Source organism: Artemia franciscana, chromosome 4 (assembly GCF_032884065.1).
Source record: "Artemia franciscana chromosome 4, ASM3288406v1, whole genome shotgun sequence".
NCBI classification, from domain to species: Eukaryota; Metazoa; Arthropoda; class Branchiopoda; order Anostraca; family Artemiidae; genus Artemia; species Artemia franciscana.
Genome location: NC_088866.1, coordinates 28,872,327 through 28,890,312, shown reverse-complemented (window position 1 = coordinate 28,890,312; position 17,986 = coordinate 28,872,327). Strand labels below are relative to the sequence as shown.

At 34.3% G+C, this 17,986-nt stretch overlaps 1 protein-coding gene across 1 annotated transcript in view; it reads left to right on the top strand.

The window, feature by feature from the left end:
* Positions 1-14,613, top strand: part of LOC136026261 (very-long-chain 3-oxoacyl-CoA reductase-like) — a 58,640-nt gene extending 44,027 nt beyond the window's left edge. Inside the window, exons 5-8 of the mRNA XM_065702643.1 lie at positions 7,022-7,176; positions 9,114-9,293; positions 12,567-12,782; positions 14,377-14,613. Of these exons, the coding sequence (XP_065558715.1) occupies positions 7,022-7,176; positions 9,114-9,293; positions 12,567-12,782; positions 14,377-14,535 (710 nt within the window). The 3' untranslated portion in view covers positions 14,536-14,613. The remainder of the gene's footprint in view (positions 1-7,021; positions 7,177-9,113; positions 9,294-12,566; positions 12,783-14,376) is intronic.
* The last annotated feature ends 3,373 nt before the right edge of the window (positions 14,614-17,986 follow it).

The following is a 17,986-nucleotide window of genomic DNA, read 5'->3' as shown; positions in this document are numbered from 1 at the left end:
TCACATCTGCGCAGAAGAGAGATGATATGAATTTTCATCACAATAAGAATAGTGCAATGACTTCACAGAAGGAAATAAAAGTTTTGGATATATGGGCCTAAATATACATTTTTGAGAATCAGTCCCTCCCCACAACAAGGCGGTACCAAGGCTGGGATACTGGGATTTACCCCCACCACCTCAGAAACATCTGTATGAACAGTAAAAAGTAAGAAAAGGGATGTAAACAAATTTTTCATGCGAATTTTACACACACACCATAACGAAAATCATGAATACGGCCATTGATAGTAGTGTCCTAACAACACGTCCAGTCATAGCCCTATCCCGTGTACTATTGGAGTTACTAACCCCTCCTATAGGCTTATTACGTCCGATCGCAGCCCTCTCCCACCATTCCTATGACACAAATAGCGTTATCTCAGCTTTCGGTGATAAGAACATTTCCAGGAAACAGTTCTTGCCAGGTGTTATTTCTCGGTGAAAAGGGTCTTTGGATACATGCGGTCACGTGGACGTCCCCTAGGGAGCTTTGTCATTTGACTACTTTAACATGCAACCAGATTGAATTTGGCGACCATATTCCTGCAGTACCATGCTTGGATATTTCGATTAGAAACATATACTCCCGAGGAACTATCGTAATGAAAACTCCGATTCAAAGGTTCTAAGCACCTGCAAAAAAGTGTGCCGCCTCGTCAAGAAAGTGGAGAAGTCATCTGACTCACCCGTTAAATCATCGGTGATTTAAATCATCGATCATCGGTGAATTGTGACTTGACAAACAGAACCCTCCCAAGGAGTCAGTTGCTCTGGAGCTTCATTACACCGTTTTACTCTCTAGTTGAAAAAGATAAAAATCTTATTTATACAGGCACTAGTTCCTCTACGTCGAACTTCGATCATATTGCCTCTTCTTTTCCCTTGAACCAAGCCGCAGTCCCGTGTGAACACTTTTGCTCTGATTATCTTCCGATCTGTGCATATATTGAGTGCATCAATAAATTGTAAAACTTCTAACTCAAAGATGGTTCGATATTCAAGACTGGAGCCGCTTTAATTGCCAGTTATTTATGCTAGAGTGTGACTCGCTACTTAATAAAATCAACGTTCCATTCCATCTTCTTGGCACCGGTTGTAGTTCTTATCTTAATGATCGTGAGATTGAAATTCAGATTACCAGTTACCTTGCGGAAATAAATCACGCACTTCGATGTGCAGAACTTATTGCGGTTCCAACTATACGTGTTCGCAAAAAACCGGAAGTGGCCGATTGGTCAAAAAACTCAAATCTTGCTTAAGCATGTGAATCGGCTAAGCTATGCCTCCGACTGTGGAATGAATGTGATAGACCACGTTCTGGCATAGTAAACAATTTTCGTTTAAGAAAAAAAGAAGAAAATTTGCAACAGCTCTTAAGGACCCTAAAATCATGCGGATTAAAAAAAAAAGTAGACAGAATAGCAAGTGATCTCTCCATAATTATGCGGATTCAAAAAAAATGTAGACAATATAGCGAATGATCCTTCTTTTTTGTTCAGAAGTCTTAAACTTTCCGTACGGACCTCCACTTGTAATATTTCTGAAATCAACTGGGTTGATTATTACAAAAGTGAGTTTTGTCACTTGATCCGTCAACTGGAAGTAAATTTGAAAAAGAGTTTGACAGTATCCTGGCTGAATTCCAGCGGTCTACCTTCACAATTACTCCTTCTGATGCAAATTGCGCTTTATGAAAGATCAAGAAAAAACATCTGCTGGTGCTGATCTGATCTCCGCTAAACGTTTTGAAAGTGCTAGTGATTTGCTTGTGCTGCACCTCTCGCAGTTGTTTCAAATGTCGATTTCTTTAGGTATGGTGCCACAACAATTTTGCATCAGACAGATCCCTCCAATCCCCAAAAAGGAATACAATCTTGAGGATTGTGAATCATATCGCCCTATAACCGTTTCGTGCGCTTCGTTTAAAATTTTTAAGTCTATTATTCTTAGTAAAATTTCTTGCCAGTGTTGTGCTCCTCCGCATCAGTTTGGTTTCCAGAAGGATTTTAGTCGGAATCAAGCTCTTTACGTCCTTTTTAGTGCTCTGGCTGATATGGAAGGATTTGGTAATTTCCTTGTTCTTTGCGCACTTGACATAGCCAGAGGATTTGATTTATATTTATCTGCCCAAATTTTGCTAGAAGCTGTAAAAAGAGGGGTTGATCCATCTGTTATTAAATGTCTCCGTTATATGTATAGTCATTTCAAAGCTAAAATTAAAGGGGGTTTGGATCTTTTCAGTGTATTTATGGTGGAACCGATGTTTCTTTATTTACCTACGCTGATGATATTTTGAGACTAAGTCGGCCTTTTTGGGAAATGAGAGAACTTTTTCAAAACTCTAGCATAAATATTAGCAAATCAGTCTGAATTTTAATGTCGATAAAACTGTAGCAATCGCTTTCAATCTTGAGGGTAATTCTGAAAAACGACTTGAATTTTCTGAAACATGTATTCCGCTTTCTGATAGCCTTGTTTATCTTGGTATGCTCATTGGAAAAAGTATTAAAGAAACCATTAAGCTTGTAATTCAAAACCCCTCTAAAATGATTTGAATCGCATATGCTTTGCTTGCATCTAACATCACAAATCTTAGTCTGTTCTTTCCAAACTTTACAACAGTCTAACAATGCCCCATATTCTTGCTGTTTCCCCATTTGAAAATTTTTTCTGCTTCAAGCAAAAAAACCAAATCTATTTTAAATTTGCCGAGTATCTGCTACATCTGTCTCCTTGGACCAGTAACTCTTCTCTGGTACAAAAATTCAAATTCATTCTGCCTGCAAACATTATTGATAAAAGTGTGGAAGATTTCAAATCCTCCTCTAGAAACCTCAACCACCAGTGGTCTCCCATCTTCGCATAGTATGAAGATATGTTTGTGTTTGTTGATTGTAATTTCTCTGTCTTACTTCGTCACTAGGGCTACAAACGCTCCTTTGTTTCGTTGACGGGTCAGAAATAAATTGATTGATTCATTGATAAAAGAATGGGAATTGGCCCAAGTTCTTATCATTAGATAAATTGAGTTTGATCAAGCAGCAGGTCTAAAAGGTATTTTGACGAAGACTGTAATATGCAAGTTGTTCGTAATCTATATTTTTTGTTGTTGTATGTTTAATAGATGGGGACTGTTATTCACCAGTTTTTGAAAAAGCATTCACATATTCTTTAGTTACCATATGTATGTATATCATCTTTAGTTTTGAAAAACACCCCTCCCTAGTAGCCATTCTTGAGTTTAATCGGTGGAATATTTTGAACCTGGACTTTCAGGGGACGGTAAAGAACAATATCAAAACTAATCAAGAGCATTTACCGAATTTAATGTGTTTCTATATCATATATAATCATTAATTTAAAAAAAAACACCCCTCTCTACTAGCCAACCTTTGGCTATTGAATTCAATCCGTGGAATATTTTGAACCTGGACCTTAAGGGGACGGTAAAGAGCAATCTCAAAATTAAAAAAGAGCATTTACAGAATTTGTTGTTTTTGTATATCATGTATAATCATTAGATTAAAAAAAGACCCCTCCGTACTAGCCATTCTTGAACTATTGACTTTAATCCATAGAATAATTTTGAACCTGGACTTTCAGGGGACGATTAAGAGCACTATCATAACAAAATAGCGCATAAACACTGCCTTCGGGGGGTTTCCGAGCTTATCACTTGAGGCGAATCTTGTTTATTCTTGATTCTGAAAGTTTTAGATATTTTGAATTTAGAAGTTTTTCCAACTTTTTTCTTCCGGGTCTATAAATCACATTAAATATACTTATAACCCAAAAAATTCACCTGTGATATTATTGGTGAGTCTTTGAAATGTTTTTTTTTCTTTTTGAACATGTTCTTTTTGAAATTTTTTATTCGTGTCCTTTAAATTACATTTCATTTACTTATACCAAAAAAATCCGATCGATATTGTTTTATGGTACATTAAATGATTGTAAAATTGTTGTGTTATTTTATTAAAATCTTATCAAGCATTTCAAGAGTACATTCAAGCTCAGGTGTCTTCTATGAAATCATCGTCTAGTAAACTTGTTTGTGCTGTGTATTAGCATTTGACGGTTATTACTACATAATCTTCGGTGAATATGTTTTTTGGATTTTTTCCAATACAGCTGTCCCCCTCCGTACTCTATGCACACAAGCTAGCACATTGATATACAGACACAAAAAGAAAACAGGGCACAGGCAAACAAACACAAAATAAAACCCACAGACAGACACACAGACACACATGCACACAGACACATAGACATACATACTTTAGGCTTATAGACTCATAGGCTTACAGACATACAAACAGACACAGAAACATAGGAAATCGTGATTTAATCTATATTTCAGGAAAATGTAAGCCAGGAAGAGGCCCCTCCGACATTTTGATTAGAATATGGTATACCTTCATACATACACACGAGTCTCTCTTTTCCTCTTCGATACTGTGAATTTTACAGTTATATTAAGGACAATCTTGAACTAGTATACATCATGACTACAGATAAACATAGACTAAATTTATTATTGTATTTTTGAAAATAAAACGCTTTGAAATAAAAAAAAGATGGTTATATGATTGTATATTTCCGGCCTTTGTGGAGCAGACAGACAGAGAAAATAACACTTACATGCACACGAACACACAGGCATAGAGGTAAACAGACACACAAGCACACAGAAAAACACACAGAGGTACACAGGCACATAAGCACACAGACACACACACAAACACGCAGACACACAGACACACTGACACATAGACACACAGACACGCAGACCCACAGACACACACACATATACATACACACAGATACCATGACACACAGACAGACAGACACACAGGCACAAAGACACATAGTATCATAGATAGTATCAAAAAAATTATTAAAAGCACTTTTGACTACAACAAACTCTACTAGCTGGTAAACTCCAAGTACCTTAGTTGCTGACTGCGTATCAAAACATTTAATAGAAGGCTTTTTTACTACAACAACCTCAGAAGGTCGGTAAATTCAGAGTATTTTAGTTGCTAACTGCGTATCAAAAAATTGTAATAAAGGCATTTTCGACTACAAGAAACTCAGCTAGTTGGTAAATCCAGTGTTTTAGTTATCGACTAAGCATAAAAAATAAATACAAGCACTTTTGATCACAACAAACTCAGGTAGTTGCTAGAATTCCAAGTGTTTTAGTTGCTGACTAAGCATCAAAAATTTATTAAAAGTATTTTTGATTACAGCAAACTCAGTTAGTTACAAAAAAACTCAACAAAAAATGGTACTACAAATATTATTTTTCTAATAGAAAAAATCACGACTGACATGTATATCATCTTCATTTCGTATTTGTAAAATATTAAAAGTGATTTTTTGGCTATAAATATATTTTATGTGATTTTAAGACCAGGAAAAAAAGTTTTAAAAATTTCAAGTTTAAAAAAATATAAATGTTCAGAATTAAAGATAAATAAGATTCGCCTCAAGGGCTAAGCTCTTAAACCATCCGAAGCCAGTGTTTATGTGCTTTTTATTTTTATATTGCTCATTACCGGCCCCTGAAAGTCCGGGTTCTAAAATAGTCCATGGTTTGAATTTAATAGTTTATGGTTAGTGGGAGGGGTGTTTTTTAAAAATAATGATTATATATCATATACAAACACCTAAAAATTTGGTAAGCGCTCTTGTTTAGTTTTGATATCGCTCTTTACCGTCCCTGATGGTTCAGTTTCAAAATATTCCATGGATTGAATTTAATAGCTCAAGAATGGCTAGTAGGGAGGATGTTCTTTTTAAACTAAAGATGATTGACAATTTGGCATCTGAAGGGAATTTAAATGCCTTTTGATAAGCCGAAACGGTATGAAAAACAGTCCCTGTCCACTAAACAAACAACAACAACAAATATATAAATTGCGAACCTCTTGTATATTACAGCCCTTGTCAAAATTCCTTCTAGACGTGTTGCTAGATCAGACTCAACTTATCTAACGATAATATCTTGGACCAATTCTTTTGTATCAAATTTTTGGCATTCAAATTTATTGAATACCCTTATGCAAGATACCGAGTACTGGCCACTTGTATCCGAAGGCCCATTTCTCCGAGAAATAACACCTGGCAAGCGATGTTTCCTTGAAATGTTTTCACCCCTGGAAGCAGATATGACGCTATATGTCGTAGGAATGGTGGGATAGGGCTGTGATCGCACGTATTAAGCCTATAGGAAGGGTTAATAAATCCAATGGTACACTGGGATATGGCTGTGATCGGACGTATTATAGGGATACTACTCTTGATCTCTAGCCCCTGTTAAAAATCGATTTGTATGCTTAACATTTTGTCATCATGTTCCGGTGATTCGGCTGAGTTTTCATATTTTTATCTATGCAGGGTGCATGTCTGAATACTTAATTCTAGTAAGGTGTTGTATTCTATTAGAATTAAACACTATAATATAGACAATGGTGAAACTAGGTGGGATCAGTTCCTGTCAAATTTCAGTCAATTGTTTCAATCCAATTTCACAGGTATTCTGCAAATTCTCGACAGCTCTTAATGATGACTGCTCCCCTGGGGTAAATCGCTATTTTGCCCTTTGTGTTTGCGACGGCCAGCCGACACTGAAGCTCGAAAAATGATTTTTAAGATACCATATTACTTTAACCTTAGTTTCAAAAATAGAACATCGGAACATCAGAGCTTTGAAAACAAACTGGTATATTTAAGCTTGTTTTTATCAGATTCGTCACTTAAAGTTTCCCTAGGAGATATATTAAACAGTTGTCTCAGTTGACTAATTTATTTTGATTATTGTTTTATTTTGACATACAATTAATATTTCCATATTTCAGAAGACACAGGATTTACATTATGATATTCTGGAGATATATTTAAAGTGGAAATTGAAGTCATATTAAGAGATCAATTTGTTTTGCCGCTATATATCTTTAATATTTAAACATTTCAGGAGATACATTCAATGTGAAAACTAAAGTCATCTCAGCTGATTATACACGAACTGATATTTACGACAGAATAGGAAACGAACTTCAAGGACTCGACATCGGAATCCTTATCAACAATGTGGGCATGTCCTATGCTTATCCAGAATTTGTTTGGAAGGTAATAATCATATTTAAATTCAGTCACAGAGATAGAGAACATAGTATCCTTTTGTATGTGTACTGTTCCTATAAGGCGGAAGTTAGCCTACGCGGTATATGTCAGAAGAATCAAATTGAGTGGCATTGCCAAACGACGTTTCTAGGAATGCAATGTTAATTTAAATTATGTTTAAATAACTACAGAGTATTATTTATTAAGTGATTCTTAAACTAGAGCTCTGTCTCCATTGTGGCTTTTCAAGCGAAGTCGGCCGAGTCAAAACAGATTTTTGTTCCCTAAGTCTGACCTTCCCCCCCTCCCAAGATTCCCTCTTTCCCCCCTCCAATTTGATTCAGAAGAATCAAATTGAGTGGCAATGCCAAACGACATTTCTAGGAATGTAATGTTAATTTAAATTATGTTTAAATAACTACAGAGTATTATTTATTAAGTGATTCTTAAACTAGAGCTCTGTCTCCATTGTGGCTTTTCAAGCGAAGTTGGCCGAGTCAAAACAGATTTTTGTTCCCTAAGTCTGACCTTCTCCCCCCCCCCTCCCAAAAAGCTTCAAATGCACCAGATTTGCCTTTTGGAACCTAAAAAAGTCCCAATTTTGACCGAAACTGCCAGAACAAGTAAAAAAAAGAACAGGGGCGACTTCGCAAGAAAGAGCGATATTGAAAACATTGTTTCTTTTTGTTTGTGTACAGTTCCTAGCTACAAGAGTCTGCGTACGCACCAAATCTCCTATAAATTAAACATAGCTGCATTGCCAAATAGCATTTTACATTTGACACGGAGGGTCCAAGTCTCTTCCTAGCTTTGAACTACTAAGGTAAAGTTCAAAGAAAATTAAGTAGAATTCTATTCCTTATTTAATAGAGACATAGAAAGGAATGGTGAATTTCTAGTTTAGGAGTTTCTTGCTATCATGGGAAGTAGTTGAGTTAGGTGAATAAAATTTTCAGGAATGAATCCAGGGCCAAATATATACCATTAGAAGGTGTTGCTGAGCTACCATATCTACCATTTTCTTATATCTAGGGCTTAGTAAATTGCATACATGACAGGTATTTTACCATAATTTTGAGTTTTCAATCTCTTTTTACTGGCTTTAGTTTTTGAAAATGCAATTCCTGTTGTTTCAGCATAATTTTGAGTCATATTAATTTTTTTTTGTGCAAAATTTAAGAGATAATTTAAGGATATTTAACACCGTATAAATTAGGATTGAGAAAAAGTATGAGGCTCAAAACATTTTTCTTCTACCTCATTTGAGCAAAAAACCTTTTTGTGAGGTTTTACTTCCGTAACACAAAGATTGTTATAGGTCATCATTGGTCAATACACTCTAGAGGGAGGATAAGTGGGTTTAGATGCTTCAAAATATCTTGCCAAGAGATCATTAAAGCTCTGGATGTAGTCCTGAAAGTTTCATTTACTTACTCAACTGCCTTCCGAGATAGCAAAAATCCTCTAAATCTAGATTTTACTAATGGAATAGATGGCAGACTCCTTCTTGTTTTTACAATCTATTCCATTCTTCCGTTCTAAACTATAGCATGACTTTGGTTGACGGTGGAGTCTGATCGCAAAATACACAGAATCTGACATCCATTCTTCTTTCTATCTCTATGGTTTCAAACCTCGATCTACTAAAATATAATCCGAAGAAATTTGAATAAATCCAATTAAAAATTTATAAAAAGCTCATACTGTACATAAAAGGTAAAAAGATTTTTATGCGACCAATGTATTCATCCCACTCTCCCATCCCCCCTCATGTGAAGGCCTTTAGTACTTTAATCACTCCAACATGTTTCCCATTCCGTATCTGGCTTACCAAACCGTCTTTAAATAAACATGTAATTTACAATATAAAAAACTAGTAATTTTAGTTGATTATATATTTCTAAGTTAATTATTTAGTAAATATTTGATTCAATAACCAATAGGTTGATAACCCAATGGAATTTTCTGAGAGACTTGTCAACTGCAACATCACCTCTGTCACTCATATGACATTGCTTGTTCTTCCTAAAATGGTCGAGAAAAGGAATGGACTTATTCTAAACATTTCATCAGCATCAGCTAATTTCCCAACACCATTTCTCTCTGTTTATGCGAGCTCTAAGGTAAGTATAACCTTTATTTCGTTTATTCTCAATGATACTTTTATAGGTAATTCGAAGAAGCATTTAGATTAATTGTGGAACTAAGCGATATGTTGATCGGTCCTATTGTATTGTATTGTATCAGATTAACGACGCTTCTTGACTACTAAGGTCCCTGCGTTGGCACTGCAGTGCATTGCTGCTGCATGATTCGATCTCTGGGTCCCGTATCACCAAGCTAAGGTCAAATCCACTGCGCCACCACAGGACAAAGTGTTAATCATCAAGCCTGTTTGAATTTAAATTCTCTGCCAAAATACGATCCGAAATTTGAAATTAGTGAGCTCCCAGAAAATAATTACTTAAAACAAAAAATAACACAAAAGAAATACAAAACACTAAGAAAAATGTGTATCCGCTTATCTTTGAAGAGTCTGTACTGCTTTTAGTACTTTTTTTGGCGCTTTGTATTTCTTCTGTGTTGTTTTGTTTTCAGTGATTATTTTCTGTACTTGTTTTCAGTGATTTTGTTCTTTGGTCCGTTTTTGGCAGAGAATTCAAAATCAAATAAGGTTTACCGTGAATCATGCTGCAGCAATGCATTGCAGGGCCGACGCAGGTACCTTAGTAGTCAAGAAGCGTCGTTAATCTGATACAATATAGAGTAAAAGACTTGTGATTTGTGATGGCGCAGCGGGTTTGAACTTAAATTGGTAATACTGGACCACCGCTGTGCAAACAATGGGGTACCATATAACAATGCTGCTTATCAGTTTTCAAATTTGTTGGCAGATTTTGTCTGAAAATATAATTTTTAAACGTAAAAACGTTCTCCTAGTATAATGTAACAATTAAACTAGCCTAAGGAATGATCTTACTTTTATAGGTCAAATAAGGAAAGAGCAAGAAGAGAAAAAGAGATTGCTTTCCCATAATTCTTTTCTGTAATGGATGCTCTAATTCCATTGGTTTTGCGTCTGCAACATATCAGTTTTGTGAGCCAATCACAATATCCCTTTAGCGTATAACAAAAAGAGATACCAATAGCCTGTAATATCATCGTGTGTGACGTATTTTTATCCACCAATCACAATCTTCCTTTAGCCTATGCCAAAAGAGATGCCAACAGTCTATGACGCGTCTCCGACGTCATTGTCTTTGATGGATTTTCGTATCTAAAAAACCTATTTGGAAGCCCGAAATTCATAGCTAAGATGAACTCAAACCCAATCTTTATTATCTTGTGCTATATATTTTAAATGCAACCATTACATTTAGACTTTTAGATTTCTCTAATATGGTAGAACAACAAAAAAAGGGCAAAAGTGAACCTTGTAAAGTGTATTTTGAAGCCTAAATATTCAAAGCAAAGATGAGATCCAAAACCATTTAATCTTCTTGTGGCATATATTTTAAAACAATTATTATATATACAATTGTAGATTGCTTTAATATGATAATATATATATATATATATATATATATATATATATATATATATATATATATATATATATATATATATATAATTAATAATTTATTTGTTACCCGCTTGTTTTGACAAATTAAGCGGAGTAAAAACATTTAGGAAAGAAAAACAAAATAACACAAACAATACAATTAATACAGTCTAATCAAAGAGTGGTAAGGGCCCAAGCGTTGACAGGCCTCAGCACCTAATCTAGCATAAAGTTTTTTATAAACAAAAATAATATCAGTGGCACAAAACTTTCTGATAATCTTCTGATTTCTATAAGATCGCGGCAGTTACAATAAATATTTACTATAATGAAAATACAGAACTCTTATACCCTGCAAATCTTGATTATTAAACAACGGGCGCAAACCGGAAAGAAACAATATAGAATGATCGTAATATGTAGAATAAAGTCTGGATAAAGCCTTTCGTGAAAATCTGCCTCGGTTCGGGACAATTTTTGCGTACCCTTTTTTAAGTTTACTTTTAATATCATTTAGCCCACAAGATCGAAAAGCCGATAAAGATGAACAAATACTAATACCAAGCCATCGAATCGAAGAAACAAGCTTAACTGATAAAGAGCCACAAGCAAGATCACTACTTTGATGTTGAGCATTAAAAACTAAATATTCACATTTTTCAGTATTTAGTTTGAGGCCGATTTCTTCAAAAGACATAGAAACAAGCTGGGTCGACTTAATTAGGCTAGATTTAGTGCGGCTGATCAAAAGTAAATCATCCGCATATGCAATTACGAAAGTAATAGCGAAACTATAGCACGATGAGCATGTTGGCATCCTATATACGGATTGAAGCCAAACTGATTAGACATATAATCTACATTAGACAGGAGATCAGGGAGCAAAACATATTCAAATACTTTACTTAAAGTACAAGCAACCGTAATAGGCCTATATGAAGCGGAACTAGTTGGGTCCTTACCACGTTTCAAAATTGACGTAATGTTACCAACTAAAAAAGAATCAGGGACTAAAGAAGAGCATAAACACATCTGAAAAAGTAACTGCAAGTAAATAAACTAATTCCTCCGAATCGGTGTTGAGGTGAAAAGCATTTCGGTGTTGAGGTGAGGTATATATATATATATATATATATATATATATATATATATATATATATATATATATATATATATATATATATATATATATATATATATATATATATATATATATATATATATATATATATATATATATATATATATATATATTAAGCCTATAAACTATGTTTTGAAGCCTGAATATATGTAGCTAAAATGAGCTCAAACACCTTTTTATTATCTTGTTCTATATATTCAAAATGCAATTGTTAGTTATAGAATTATAGAATGCTGTAATATGAGAGACCAACAAGAAAAAGAGTGCTAGCAAGCCTTGCAAACCGTAGTTTGAAGCCTGAATATCCATAGCTAAGATGAGCTCAAACACTTTTTTATTATCTTGAGCTAAACATTCAAAATTCAACTATTATACATATAGAAGTACAGATTGCTTAAATATGATATAACAACAACTGTAAAATGCAACCTATGCTGTTATTCAAGTATAAAACAGAAAATAACAAATCTTATAAAATCGCAACTCGATTTTTATCACAATTTAATTTTTTATTACGAAACACCATTTGTTGTATAATTAGGCAGGCATACGATAGACAGTGTATGTAGCACAAGATTTCAAATCTTGCGATAATTCAATATAATCTCTGTTGCTGTTTTGTCCTATTTATTTCTTGGGTTTCTTTACATATAATTTTGCAATTTCTTAATTTTTTTTGCTTTTCTTTTATAGGCATTTGTAGTTAAGTACAGCCGGGACCTGGCGGCAGAATGCGCTCCCTATGGCGTAAAAATCCAATGCGTCCTGCCGGGCTTTGTCGCTACAAAACTAGCTAATATTTCTAAAACGTCTTTTGGAATTCCAGACCCAACTCAATATGTTCAAGGTGCCATTAAGTCTCTTGGCTTAGAAACTGCTTCTTATGGATACGTTGTTCATCGAATAGTGGTAAGTTGTTAATTCCTTTTTTAAATATGGTTACTACCTACGAGCCGGCCAGCATTGCCACAAAAGTACGATCTCTATCACAATAACCATTTTGAGTGTTTTTATATTAGCTGTAAGCATATTCTGAAAAAATAAATTAAGTAAAATATTAAATCAGAAATCAAGGAGAGTAAAATCAATGTAAGTAGTAAATGGCTATGGTCGGCAGAATTATATCAAATTTTAAAATGTTTAAAATACATGATGATTGTCATATTCTAGCCCCGCGCTACCATGCAAAAGCCCTGCCAGACACAAATTCCAAGATTTAAATCCGAACATTTCTGTTTTTCTCTATTGATACATTCTTTGAAATGTCTTCTTATTTCTTTATGAAAGGGAGTTTGTCACCCCTCCCAGAAAGCACCCTTACTGCAATGCGCAGTAATTCTTATCCTTCCCAGTTTTCCTTGCTATCATCACCGGTTAAACGTACCTGAATGATTACTATACGTGACCAAAAATAAAGACCAATCGGCGCTCTGAATCAAAAGCTTGATGAACTCTTTTTAGCAACCGGCCACCATATACAATGAGGTTAAGAGCCTCCTCTTCATCTCCGATACAATACACCTCTGTACCTCGTAAAGATACCCAATGCGCGTCTATTGTCATAAAACCTCTAAACTGATTTTTTTCCTTTCCTAACCATGGTTGATTCAGCAAGCATAGGCCTGTGAAACAGAAATGTCAGTGTTTCAATGTGCTGTGCTTTGCCGTTAAAAAAATTCAACTTCATAATAAATATGAAGATTTGATTGGCTCATTTTCAATAATAAGAAAAGTATCGAAGACAATCTTACACCTTGATATTTTCATTTTAGTTTTTCAAGCCATGTTTTTTTTAACACTTAGGTAACTTCTCATATCTTACATCAAGACTTTTCAATATAGTTTTTATATTACGCGTTCTGATTTCTTCATTCAATAACACCCAGATAATTTTAGTTTAGCTGTTAATTTTTGGCCAAATTCATTTGGTTATTTTAGCCATTGCCACAAGTCTTGTCACAAATCCCCCTGTCACAAAGGCAAAATAATTTTTCTTGGTTGAAATTTAAAGTCATTGGATCAATTTTACATCTGGAGACTAAATTTCAAGAATTTATGTTTAATTATAAAACTAGTGTGTTTTGACTATTAATAGCTACATAATCACTGTTCCCGTTACTGAGCCCTCCCAAATAACCACTATCCTCCTTCACTTAAAATGAGTCAAACCCCTGTCCCCTGATTTGTTTTTGGTTACATGCCTGTCACTTATTAAAAGCAAAACTTTTCTTTCACTGAGTTTTGGCACAAAGTTTTGCCAAAACAGTTTTGTCAGTGAGTAGCTCAATCTTGGATCCGGGTAATTCGAAGGTGAAAATTATAAATAAGTTTTTAATTATTACGTAATAGCATCAGAAATGCAATTTCGACCGTTAGACCCTCATTTTGCCCAAATGGATCTATTCTCTTCCTTCAAAATAAGCCCCCCCCCCCACAATATGATTTTTTTTCATAGCCCTGTAAATTTTACAAAGGCCCTACCAAATTTTCTTTTTCCTTTCAGTATTCATTATTCGAGTTTGGAATGTTCATTGGCGCTCCAATCGCAGAAAGAATTTCTTGGTATGCATTCTACGCCGTTAGGGCGAAAAATCTCCACAAAATGAAAATGCATAAAGATGCAGCTGAAGATTTAGCACATGATGCAATTAAAAAGGATTGAAGTGAACTTCTAGTCTCTGAGCAGTTGCCTTGATATTCTTTTTTGTAATTTATTGAAAACAAGCTGGGTATTTATTAAGTTTGGTCAAAGTTGCGTTAAGTCTGTTAAGTTTCGTTTAGCGCAGTTACTTGATTTTCTTTTTTGTAATTTATTGAAAACAAGCTGGATAATTATTAAGTTTTATCAAGAATAAAGTTTGCGCGAAAATTATAAATGCTGCATTGGCAAATTGCCAATATAGAACAAAAAAAAATCTAAATCGAAATCTACAGATCGGCATTGCAGATTTTATGATATATATATATATATATATATATATATATATATATATATATATATATATATATATATATATATATATATATATTTGTTTGACTCGTACAAAAGTTACAAAAACACATGTAAACAAACTTACGCACACAGAAATTAGAATAATTACAAAGTATATTTATTACAATTAATAATAAGAACATGTTTGTAACCCTCCTCCCAGACTTTTTTATGCCCCCCCCCCCAAAAAAAAAAGATATTCTTGATACGGCCCTGCATCTGCGTGGATACGGCCACGCAGATGGATACGGCCTCTGCATCAAGATATCTTGAAAAAAGTAGACCAATTTTAAATTTAATTTTGATTAAAGATATCCAATTTTTGGTGGTGTTAGGCGGCAAGATGAAAAAAAGAAACATGGTTAAAAAAATCAGCAAAGAATGAACTAAAAATATGTGGTACCAAACAGCTTAAGAAGGTTTGTAGATACAGTTGTCTTTGAGGATCAACATATTAGATTTGAATGTTTTTAAAATCAACACATTGTCAAAGTATGAATTTGTAGGGATAATAATAATAATAAAAAAAATTAACTGAAAGTAAGGAGCGACAATAAAACTTAAAAGCAACAGAAATTATTCCGGTTATGAAACGTGCTGTCCCCTGCTAAGTGCCCCGCTCTTTACGCTAAAGTTCTTATTTATCCATTTAAAAGGGTTTTTGTTTTCAGGAAAGTGTAAATTATTTTCTGGTCTTGAGAAGGCAACCCTACTCATGTTAGTTTCTACTTGTTTTGAGTTTAACTCGTTTATTTATTTTAATTTCTGCTCGTTATAGGTTTTACTAATTTATTGATGGTGATTTATGGTAATATTACGCGTGTAAGATTATTTTGACTATATCTCCTAACTTTTGGTTTAATGAAGCTCTTTATTTTGTTTGAAAAATTTATTTTCAAATTATAAAATTTATTTATTCTCTTTGAAAAGTTTATTGTAAAGTTGTGAGAAAGAGTCAAAATTAGCGTAACGAACGGGAAGTTGAGGAGGGGACATCCCCTTTCATAACCGGAATAATTTCTGTTTGTTTTGAGTTTTGATGTTGCTCCTCACTTTCAGTTGAAAAAACTTGTTTTTTTTTATATTTAATTTCTGAACGTTTTTGCATTAATGCAGGTTTTGATTTCAGCTCACCATACATGAACAATTAAAATGAAATATGCTTATTAATTTTACTTTTTTTTGGCTAAATGACTTTCTCAATTCTTCTGGATTGCTTAAAAAGGCCACTAGAACTTTTAATTTTATTCAAGAAAATTTTTATTAGTAATAAATATACGTAACTTACAGATTAACTTGCGTAACGAACTTCTATATTCATATATTTTTATTACGTATATGAGGGGTTCGCCTCCTCGTCAATACCTCGCTCTTTACACTAAAGTTCGAATTATGTTCCAGTTCTCTAAGAATGACCCCTGAATCACAAAGGCCATTTTATTAGAGCAAATGGTTCTTTTGAGACTACTAAAAATACTTTAGCATAAAGCGAGATATTGAAGAGGGGACGAACCCCTTCATATACGTAATAATTTCTGTTCATTTTAATTTTAATGTTGCTCCTTACTTTCAGTTGAAAAAACTTGTTTTTTTTATTTAATTTCTCATTGTTTTTTAAATAACGCTAGAAAATCCAGCGCCCCCTTCACGGAAATTCCTTCCCCCCTTGATAAATTCTTTCATGGAAAGATCCTCTCACGTAATCCCTCCCCCGACCTCCCCACCATAGAAAAAGTCCCCCCCCCCGAAAACTTCAGTATGCTTCCCAATAACCAGTACTATATGTAAATAATGGGCAAAGTTCTTAACTTGCAGCCCTACCCCCCGGAGCTGTGGGGATTAATTCGTCCTCAAAGACATAGTTTTTAGATTTTCTGACTGTGCTGAACAAAATGACATTCTCAAAATTTTTATCCGGTGACTTCGGGAAAAAAATGAGCGTGGGACGGGGCCTAGTTGCCCTTCGATTTTTGGTCACTCATAAAGGGCACTATAACTTTTAATTTCAGTTAAAATTAGCCCTCTCGCGACATTCTAGGACCACTGGGTCGATACGATCACTCCTAGAAAAAAACCCAATTAAACACGCATCCGTGATCTTTCTTCTGGCAAAAAATACAAAGTCCACATTTTTGCATATAGGAGCTTAAAGCCTCTACAGTAGGTTTCTCTGATACGCTGAATCTGATGACGAGATTTCCATTAAGATTCTATGGCTTTTAGGTGGGAGTTTCCCCTTTTTTTCGAAAATAAGGCAAATTTTCTCAGGCTCGTAACTTTTGATGGGTAAAACTTAACTTGATGAAGCTTATATATTTAAAATCAGCATAAAAATCTGATTCCTTTAATGAATATATTGGTACTAAATTCCGTTTTTTAGAGTTTCGGTTACTATTCAGTCGGGTCGCTACTTACTACAGTTCATTACCACAAACTGTTTGAAAAGCGATGTCAATTTTTTTCTTGTTTATTTTCACGATTAAACATGACAACAGTGACAAAGAGCACTGAATACATTATTTTGAAACGACAAAAAGTAAGACATTCCCAGTTTTCAGAAATAATTGGCTTAATTTAGGTCTGATAGGCAAAAATTGTTTCTATTTTAATTTGCTCGATATTTAAGCTTTAATAACGAGTTTTCAATAAAGTATTCAGTAAAATTGTAAAATCCTATGTTGCGCAATAGAAGTGCTTTGAATAGCACTATTTGTGCGCGCACCAATTTTGGAACGGGTTCCGCTTCTCGGGTAGGGCTTCTTTTCCCATACAATATTTAGTTATGTTTTAGGGGAATGCTTCAAACAGTGCTTTACATGGCTGTCGGTCTTAGTCATAATATTTTTCTCATATCTAGCTAATTAACAAGTAATAATTAATCCTAATATCCGAATAAAGCCCTTAGTTCACTATAACAGATAGGAAAATATTTACACATCAACCCATACTATGAAAAATTCCACTTCTAGTCATATCTAACAAAAAGTTTGGTTTGACACGTGGGTAAAGACTCGGTCCTGAGATGAGGAGATATTGATTTCAGGAAAAATCTTGAAAAAAAAAGATTTTTATCAAGAAAGTGACACTATTTACGCTTTTCAGAGACCAAGTCCACTTTGTA